The sequence below is a fragment of the Engraulis encrasicolus genome, chromosome 16, assembly GCF_034702125.1.
Source record: "Engraulis encrasicolus isolate BLACKSEA-1 chromosome 16, IST_EnEncr_1.0, whole genome shotgun sequence".
Classification (NCBI taxonomy): Eukaryota; Metazoa; Chordata; class Actinopteri; order Clupeiformes; family Engraulidae; genus Engraulis; species Engraulis encrasicolus.
In genome coordinates this window covers 22524502-22534501 of record NC_085872.1, presented here as the reverse complement: position 1 = coordinate 22534501, position 10000 = coordinate 22524502, and the positions used below count along the sequence as shown (strand labels likewise).

Genomic DNA, 10000 nt, shown 5'->3' with positions numbered 1-10000 from the left:
ATGCGCACCTCTTGTCGTCGGCCTAATCTCACCTTATGGAGCGGCGTGCAGGCTGCTGTGCTGTGCCGTGTCTGTGCTGTGCTGTGCTGTAGGAGGCCTGTCGCCTGCCCGCGCCCGCTTTAGGGGTCTTACACACCAGGGCGGTAAAGCGTCGCGGAGCGGCCGCGTTTTTTACCGGCGTCGGTGAAAATACATTGAAACATATCTGTCCTTACACACCAACCGGCGGTAGTCGGGTGTCAGCGGCTCAGTGTGAAAGGCTGAGAAAAACACACCGGCCGAAACTAAGCAGAAAGGCCACGTTCGTCCCGCGACCGTTCCGTTCGGCTTTGGTATGTTTGTCCCCTTATGTAAGTGTGAGCTCATAGCACCCAAGGTCTCACCCGCCTGCCTGCCCGCCTGCCCGCCTCTATGCCTGCCTGCCCACTTGGAGCCTACAGGCTAGGGATCAGCAGCCACTGCTCTCGTCCGGCCCACTGACTCCATGAGCAGTTAGCAACTAGCCTGATTATCATCGACTTTCAAATCTCTTCGAGCAACGCTGAAGCTGTTGCGTCACTAGGAGGGCACAGCCTTGCTAACTAGCAAGCCCTCCTCTGCCGTCCCCATGAGCAGTTAGCAGCCTCTACTCCTCTGCCGTCCCCATGAGCAGTTAGCAGCCTCTACTCCTCTGCCGTCCCCATGAGCAGTTAGCAGCCTCTACTCCTCTGCCGTCCCCATGAGCAGTTAGCAGCCTCTACTCCTCTGCTGCTTATGAGGTGCAGTGCCTGCTGTGTGCAGTGTCACTCGTTTTGATCTACTTTCACTGTCTGTCACGCAACCCCCCAACTCTGCCTCTGTCTCTGTCTCAGTCTCTGTCTGTCTGTTTCTCTCTCTCTCTCTCTCTCTCTCTCTCTCTCTCTCTCTCTCTCTCTCTCTCTCTCTCTGGCTTTCTGTCTCTGTCTTTCTCTCTCGCTCTCCATCTCTCTTTGTTTCTGTGTGCCTCACACTGTCTGCCTTTGAGTGTGGGTTGGCAGCTCTTAAAAAGGGTATTAATTACCTCTGGGTTTGTTGCATCATCATGCCACTGTGTGTGGGCAAGACATCCTCTTTTTTTCCAACCCCCCTTTGCTCTTTTTCCCCTCATTTTCGCTCCGTTTCCTTCCCCGCAGCACGTACTGTACAGTCCTGCGGCTCTTGTGTGTGCACTGTACCTTAACTCTTGCAGCGATGGTGGCCTTTGCAGTACAGTACTACACTAGGTGAGGGGGTTCATCCTTTGGTCTTTGGTCTGAACTCTTCCACGTCTGTCCTGGGCTGGGACATGCCAAAGCTGCCAACAGAGTTATCTGAAAGGCTCACCCAATACAGACATTGAAAAGAGAACCCAGTTCTAATCGGGGCCCCCTCTCTCCCTGGGCCCGGGACAACTGATCTCTTTGTCCCCCCCTCAGTAGGTGAGGGGGTTCATCCTCCACTGTCTTTGGGTTGAACTCTTTCCACGTCTGTTGGCAGCTTTGGCATGGCCCAGGACAAAGTCATCTGAAAGTGCTCACCCAATACAATACGAAGATTGAAAAGAGAACCCAGTTCTGGGCCCCCTCTCTGCCTGGGCCCGGGAGAACTGATCTCTTTGCCCCCCCCTGTCAGCTTCCTTTGCACGGTCCTGAGACCTCAGCACTGCATTGGTTGCAGAACACTGTGTCTTTCTCTGCTTTCTGTAGTCATTCCTCTGAGCCTTAATTACTGATGGGACTCGCGGGGAGATGATACACATGACTATGTCTTCCTGTGTTGGAATGCATGTATGTAAAGCATTATACACATAGATAAATGGAAGGCATTTCATGTAATCAAAGAAGTCTTTTTCTCACATTCTCTCCTTCTGAGAAAACGTGATCACTTCTCTCTCTTTCTCCCTCTCCCTCTCCCTCTCTCTCTTTCTCTCCTTCTTTCTCTCTCTCTCTCTCTCTCTCTCTCTCTCTCTCTCTCTCTCTCTCTCTCTCTCTCTCTCTCTCTCTCTCTCTCTCTCTCTCAGCTGAGTCTGTAGCAATGGGGAACATATGTCTCTCTGCTGGGATCTGAAGGGCAAGCTGGGAGTGAGGCTACACGTCACCCTGCTCTGATAGATAGCAGAGAGAGAGGGAGAGAGGGAGAGAGGCAGATAGAGAGGGAGAGAGGGAGAGAGAGGGAGAGAGGGAGCAGGAGGAAGGTCAACTCAACAGCTGACTCCCCTCAACCTGTGTGCTTTTTCGATGAAGTCACAGCGGAGAGGGTGGAAAGCTAAATGGTTAACAGGATATCACTCAACCATGATCAAACCACTTCCTTGATGAGAGTGGGTGACCTGCTGACACTGATTAGCCTGTTCGTTTGGGATTGCGGCCTTCGCAGCGTGGTGGGTCTGGTCTGTAGCAGGAATCTCCCAAGCAGCTGGAGACCCAGCCTTCTTCTCGCTCTCGCTCTCGCTCTTTGTCTCAACCCCTCCTTCGCTTCGCCTTGTCTCTCCATCTATGTCTCTCTCTTTCTTATGTCTTTCTCTCTCTCTCTCTCTCTCTCTCTCTGACTCTGACTCTCTCTCTCTCTCTCTCTCTCTCTCTCTCTCTCTCTCTCTCTCTCTCTCTCTGCCGTCATCTCATTGTGCGCCCCAGGCAGTCTCAGAGGACCTCCAGAGGCCCAGCTGAATCACTGGAACGGGTGGCTTCGTTCTCCCAGTCGCGTCATGCCGCTGTGCCCATTCCTTCCTTCCTCCCCCCCCCCCCCCCTCCCCTCCTTGTCTTTACCCCCCTCCCTCCCTCTCCCTCCCCTCCCCTCCCCCTCCCCCTCCCCTCGGCACTCCTCTCCTCCTCTCCTCTTCCCCTGACATGCTGCTGTGGGCTGATAGATGGGTCTCAGCGGAGCTCGGGGAGCGGGTGCGGGTTGCTCTGGAGGGGTCTGGCTGGCCCTGCCACGCGTTTCGTCATGGTCCTCCCCTCTGCTTCCGCAAAGACTCATTTCCTGTGGGGTGACTACTGCCCAAAAGAGATCCCGAGGGACAGTGCTGTGTTTGTGTGTGCGCGTGTGTGTGTGTGTGTGCGCGTATGTGTGTGCGTGCGTGTGTGTGTGTGTGTGTGTGTGTGTGCGTGTGTGTGTGCGTGTGTGTGTGTGTGTGTGTGTGTGTGTGTGTGTGTGTGTGTGTGTGTGTGTGTGTGTGTGTGTGTGTGTGTGTGTGTGTGTGTGTGTGTGTGTCTGCATGCGCAAGCGAGCATGTGCTTTCACTGGAAGAGAGAGAGAAAGTTCTGTGAACAGAGAGACCTCTCCCATTTTTCCGCTTTTCCCTGAAACGGCTGGCCTGCTGAAGGCCAAGAAGCTCTGCTGACTCTTGTTGCAGTGAACAGGGCCGTAACCAGATATTTTCAAATACCGAGGTCAAATACTGTGTGCTGTACAGTCTACTGTACATTTAGAATGCTTCAAACACTTCAGTCAAACTCTTCTTAAGTTTGTTGTCATTAACCTCTTAGCGCAGCACCATGGCTCTCTGTAATGTCATAGCAATGCTGTTGCTGATGATGTAGTTAAGCATTTTCAGCAAGTGAATAGGGTCGCCGGCGACCCCTGCTGCAGTAAGAGGCTACTCACTGCCTTGAGGATGAATGGGGGTGGCATATTTAGATTGAATTTGTTCATTGCTGATCATATATCGATTTTCATCATAGATAAATTTTGCATTACTGAAAAAGAAAGTACAGAGGACATGACCTCTGTGTCCTCAATGGTAGCTACGGCCATGGCAGTGAAGGTTGTTTTTGAGTGCTTCTGACTCATACTATCCCCTCTTCCCCCCTCTTTCACCCTCCACACCCCCCCCTCCCACACACACACACTCTCTCCCACCATCAATTCCTTTTATCTCCCCCTAGGCTTCTGTTCTGTCACTCTCCACTTCATTATAATCTCATTACAAAATGATATTGCGGCTAAAGCTACCATATGTTACATGCCTCATTAGCAGTGATATCCGCCCTCTGTGAACGTGCATATCCCCAACCGCAAGCCCCTTAAGTGCATAACAATTGCGTTTCGATAAACACTGTTTACCTTTCTTTTCTCACAGTGGTTTCTCAATTGTGCGTGCCGCCTGTTGTTGTCTGATACTGTGTCAACTTTCTGGTGATACTTTGTAATCGTGACCTGATTATGTCACTCAACCCTGTAGGCACAGTGTTTGCATTGAAACAGGTTGCAGCATAGCTGAGAAGAATGTTTAACTTGTTCATTGCACAGTACTAGTTGAAGTGAGATTTGTTTTCGTGAGGTTTGAAGTGAGGGTTTTGTTTGAACTGTTGGGTGACTGTTTGTTCTTGTTTTGTTTTTGTTTGGTTTTTTTTTCTCGCAGGAGGGCAGTCCAGGAAATTTCTCCATGAATGTACGTCACAATGATGATGACAGACCAGATTCCACTGGACCTGCCCCCACCTCTACTCAACGGGGAGGTGGCCCTGATGCCACCCATGGTTAATGGAGATGGATCTCAGCAGGTGCGGTATACACAAACACAAACACTCGGCCGAGTTGCGAGAGAGCGTCACTCACACCACTCAGACGAACAGATCCGCATTCTACTAGACTTCAAAAGGGGTCAGTACAGAGTGCATACAGAGTCTTGCATCACCATGTGCACTAGCACCACGTTTATCGCCTTTAGGGGAGCGTACCTATGTTCCCCGGGTCCTATGTTCCCTGGGTCCTATGTTCCCCGGGTCCTATGTTCCCTGGGTCCTATGTTCCCCGGGTCCTATGTTCCCTGGGTCCTGTGTTCCCCGGTCTTTGTATGGGACCGAGCAACTTAGGACCCTTTTTCTTAAACAAGGGTACTATGTCCCCGCATTGTACGGTATGTATCTGACAAGGGGATAAGGCCCAGGATGCTGCCGCATGCATATTTCTTGCGGTATACACAAACACACTCGGCCGAGTTGCGAGAGAGCGTCACTCACACCACCCAGACAAACAACAGCTTGCTGAAAAATAAGCCTCAGATCCGCACTCTGGTAGTCTTCAAATGGTCAATACAGAGTGACTGTGTCTTGCATCACCATATGCACTAGCACCACGTCATTGCCCCTTCGACAAACTGGCAAACACATGCCAAACTGAATAACACTGACACCATTTGGCTAGGACATGACGGTAGGAGTGTTTCTTCTCTCTTCTTTGGTATGGATAGGGACACAAATAGCATGCATGCCTGCCTTCGAAGTCCCATAAGGAACCAAAAAACATGTTTTGTCTGGTCAAGTGCCATTGATCCGCGCAGTATATATATCCTTATTACACCTACAAACACGCATCATTAACATAGACCCCAGAGCCCGAAAAAAGATTTGAAGTCTGGTAGAGGCTGACCAAAAACTACACACAATAACAGCTCTCTGGCTTGTAAGATGCCTCCATGGAACATAGTTGAGTGTTGCTGAGGTGTTGTAGAAGGGGTGTCACGAGATACTGCACAAGGAAAGGAACAGTTGGTCTGCAGTAGGGGTGTAAATAATTAGCGATTTGAATCGAGGCGTCGGTCCTACTGCCCCTGATTCAATTAATCGATTCATCCACAAGAGAATCGATGAATCGTTATTAACCGATTAATCGGTTTTTGTAATAATTTTGTGAGGCATTTCATTTTGCTCAATAATACTGACCATAATAAAGATGCTCCTCAAATGAAATGCATGCAGATATTTCAGCTTTTGTTGATTTATTTAACATTTCAAACATCAATCAGGCCAGTAAGGTAAAAAAAAAATGAACCAGTGATTTGAATCGAAACGAATTGAATCGAATCGAATCGTGGAGCATTCTTAAGTATCGAAAGTAATCGAATAGCAGACCTAAGAAATAGATATCGAATCAAATTGCCATGAAGGCAGAGATTTACACCCCTAGTCTGCAGGTGTCTACAGGTATGTAACATCAAGCCTCATGTTGAGCTAATGGATGGGGACAGAAACACGGAAGCAAGACCAGCACCAGGTCAGAACAGAAAGGCGAGGTAGCTGGGGAAAATTTTATAATTTGAATGTCACGATGATGGCTGACATTTTTTCACATCTCTATCGTTGTCTTTTGTATCTTTTCTTTTCCTTCACTGTAGCTGTCTTTTGTGTGTGGGCCAGCGGCTGTGTGCTGTGGTCATTACAGACCCAGGTCTATATATGCCACTGTGGTCACTACAGACCTAGATATGCCACAGCCACTGTCCAGCCAACATAAAGCTTTACATTTTTGGTCTTTGAATGCTGGCCAGAGGGAGAGATGTATGCATGTGTTGTCAGTAAGTCTGTGGGTTGTGTGCATATGTGTGTGTGTGTGTGTGTGTGTGTGTGTGTGTGTGTGTGTGTGTGTGTGTGTGTGTGTGTGTGTGTGTGTGTGTGTGTGTGTGTGTGTGTGTGTGTGTGTGTGTGTGTGTGTGTGTGTGTGTGTGTGTGTGTGTGTGTGTGTGCGCGTGCGTGTGTGTGTGTGTGCGCGTGCATGTGTGTGTGTGTGTGTGTGTGTGAGCGTGCATGTGTGTGTGTGTGTATGAGTCTGTCTGCATTAGCATGATGTAACGGCTCTGTAGGAATACTACGGTTGGGCTTTCCTCTCCTCAGCAGTATTTCCCTCTCCCCGTGTTCTCCTTGCTCATGGAAGAAAAAAAAAAACAGTAAAGTGTCTCTGTGTGGAGTACACGCTCTGGTTTCCATAGCAACAGCAGCAGCAGCAGCAGGCAGGCAGCGGTGGCGGCGGCGACGTTAGCAGCAGTGGCAGACAGTCTGAGCAGGAAGTAGAAGGAAGGCAGGAGCCCCTTACCAGCTACTCCGCTGCTGCTGTGCGCCGTGCCGTGCCGTGCTGTCAGAGTGGGGAGAGCCCGGCTCTGCTTGGAGGCCACTGCTTGCTGCTGGACTACCGCCGCTGCTGAGCCAGAGAAAGAGAGGGAGAGAGGGAGAGAGGAGGGGGGGGGAATGGGGATGATAAGGAGTGCCTTTAGGATTTTGTCCACATCCTGTCAGCATTACCTGTAGATTACCGGGGTAAGACAAGAGAGCCCCTGCCATGGCTGGCAGGCTCTACCACATCTACAGGCACACGTGCTCCCTCAACAGCCACAGCCTGCCTGCTCAGAACATGATGGTAAGATCGTCATGGCCCGCTGCCACAATGGGGAGACCGGGGTATCAAATAGATCTCTTCCTCCTCTCCTAGGCTTTTTCTTTTTGTTTACGTAGGGATGTGTCTGCTTATTTGCCTGTCTGTCCATTACTATTTGCTTTGGAGCAATTAAGGTCTGGCTAGCGTTTTTATTGTCTGGCAACGGGAAATGTTTTTTTAAAATCTTTTCTTTTCTTTCTTTCTTTCTTTCTTTCTTTCTTTCTTTCTTTCTTTCTTTCTTTCTTTCTTTCTTTCTTTCTTTCTTTCTTTCTGTCTTTTGTTCGTTCTTTCTGTTGGGATTATGAACAGTTTGTGTATATGTGTGGCTTTAGAGAGTTTGGGTATTTATCTGTCACTAAGTTTGTTTCTTTGGTTGGATGCTTGTCTTGTTTTGCATGGGTTCACACACTGGTAGTTGACAGATGATGTGGAGCGAGATGCTTTCTGTCTCTGTGCAGCGCTCAGATGGATATACACCAGTAGTGCTTCCAGCTGCTCCAGTGGCGGCGGGGAGAGACTGTCTGTCAGCTCTCGTCTGTCTCCCAGTGTGTGTGTGTGTGTGTGTTAGGCACTGCGTATTTGGCATGTGTCTGCCCATGTACACAGTGAGATGGAATGAGATGGAAATTTGATCAGTGATGGCTTTTCTATTTTTATTTTTATTATGATTAGTCAAGTCATTATTATTATTATTATCATTATTATTATTATTATTATTATTGTTATTGTTATTATTATCATTATCATTATTATTATTATTATAAGTAGTAGTAGTAGTAGTAGTAGTTGTTGTTGTTGTTGTTGTAGTAGTAGTTGTAGTAGTTTATTATTAGTTTATTATAGTAATAGCAGTAGGTAGTAGTAGTTCTGGTATTATGAGCAATCTCTCATGCTATTCATGCCTTCCATGTCTTCACGCATATGAAGAGCATGCTTTTAAGAGTTGTGTTACTTGTACAGTGTATTGTCGTAGCTTTATGTGACTTTTGCTTTACACTGTGTCTTGTGTGTTCCACAGGTCTTTCTTGTCCAAGTCAATCCTGGGGAAACCTTCACCATTCGGGCAGAGGATGGCTCCCTGCAGTGCATCCAAGGTAGGTCTGCAAAACACTCACTCAGTGCTCCATCCATCCACTCAGCTTTTCTCTCACTAGTGCCTGCACACTCCTCCCCATCCCTCTCCTCAGGGAAGCCGGCAGCGGGGGGGGGGAGGGGGGGGGGGGGGGGGGGGGGGGGGGGGGGGGGGGGGGGGGGGGGGGGGGGGGGGGGTCAAAGGGGTCAGTTGTTCGGGGCCCAGGGAAGAAATGGGGCCCAGAATTGGGTGCTTGTAATGGGTGGCGTGAGTGGGTGAGGGGGTGGGGTGGGGGCCCTTTCAGATGATTTTGTCCTGGGCCCGGCTAAAGCTGTCAGCGGCCCTACCTCTCCTCTCCTCTCCTCAGCCCCATACCTCCACTTGAGGCTCATTCTCAGGTCTCCAGGGAGCCGTGCCTCTGCAGGTGAATGGGCCGATTGTCTCCCCCTTTACAGGCTCTCTGGGCTGGGATTGAGGAGTGTTGTCCCAGTGTGAGCTCAACCATTACGGGCTGTGATGACGGTTTGATGTGGTGTTCATCGGTGCGTCCTGCTGTTCAGGAGGGAAGCGAGATGTCAGAATGCGAACAAACAGCCGTGCTGCATTGTGGGTTATTTTTGTGGCTTCCATCGGTGGTTGGTACGGATGATTTACCTCAGCAATACTCTGATAAGTACCTCGCGCCGCGCGGCTTTCTCTATCCGCTGCCGACCATGGTGCCACGATGAGAAAGCTCAAGGGGGAAACTTCTTTCACAACACCATGCAGTGCAGCAATGTGCTCATAGCATCACGGGGGGCGGGGGGGTGCATTTTACAATCCATCACACAGGGTACTGAGCCAGAGAGCATGCAGTGCTTCTCAGACCAATGCCATATTATGGCTTAGTCAGAGCAAAGTGCTCAGAGCAAAGACCTGGGAGGCCCAGGGATAGGAGCTATTTGTAACCTCCCCACTGTTAATGATAAGAGGTTGCTTTTCCAAACAGGTCTTGTATGTAGGTAGGGACTTTCTCTGGATGTTTTTTTTTTCAAAGCATGTCATCAGTGAATGTGTCCTTGGGATTTCTCTTCAAACCATGGCGCAACGCAAATATTTACCTGTGGAGGCGGTCGGTCGCCTTTCACCCGGTAATCTCCTGCCTCAAGTGCCTGTTTGCGTGCGGGAAGATTATTGCTCATGTTTTCCTACACGGGGTGGAATGACAATGGATATTTAATGGCTTTTATCTGCTTGTAGGTATTTAAACACTCAAGCCTTCCCTGCATATATGTCTTTCCGCCCTCTCTCTGTCTCTCTCAGTTGACTTCCTTTACTGTGTGTTTTGTGTGTGTGTGTGTGTGTGTGTGTGTGTGTGTGTGTGTGTGTGTGTGTGTGTGTGTGTGTGTGTGTGTGTGTGTGTGTGTGTGTGTGTGTGTGTGTGTGTGTGTGTGTGTGTGTGTGTGTGAGCGCGTGTGTGCGTGTGTGTGTGTGTGTGTGTACGTGTGTGTGTGCTTGACCGACCATGACCATGACTAAGCTTTTTTAAACAAACCCAAAGATCCAGCTAGTAAGCACACAGGCTAATGATCTGGAACGTGCAGTGGAAGGTGTCTCTTGTCCTCTAATAATGAAGGGATGAACAGATAGATGGACGGACGGATAGATGGCTTGACAGATAGATTAAATTCATATATAGACGAAGAGAGAGACAGATGAAGAGATAGATAGATGTATAGAGAGATATACCTCTGTCCAGACAGGAGCCCCCAGCCCGTGGTCTAATCAGACACATGTGTCAGT

At 49.3% G+C, this 10000-nt stretch overlaps 1 protein-coding gene across 1 annotated transcript in view; it reads left to right on the top strand.

The window, feature by feature from the left end:
- fndc3ba (fibronectin type III domain containing 3Ba) overlaps positions 1–10000 on the top strand; it is a 173067-nt gene that overhangs the window by 35634 nt on the left and 127433 nt on the right. Inside the window, exons 2-3 of the mRNA XM_063219011.1 lie at positions 4358–4499; positions 8165–8240. Of these exons, the coding sequence (XP_063075081.1) occupies positions 4386–4499; positions 8165–8240 (190 nt within the window). The 5' untranslated portion in view covers positions 4358–4385. The remainder of the gene's footprint in view (positions 1–4357; positions 4500–8164; positions 8241–10000) is intronic.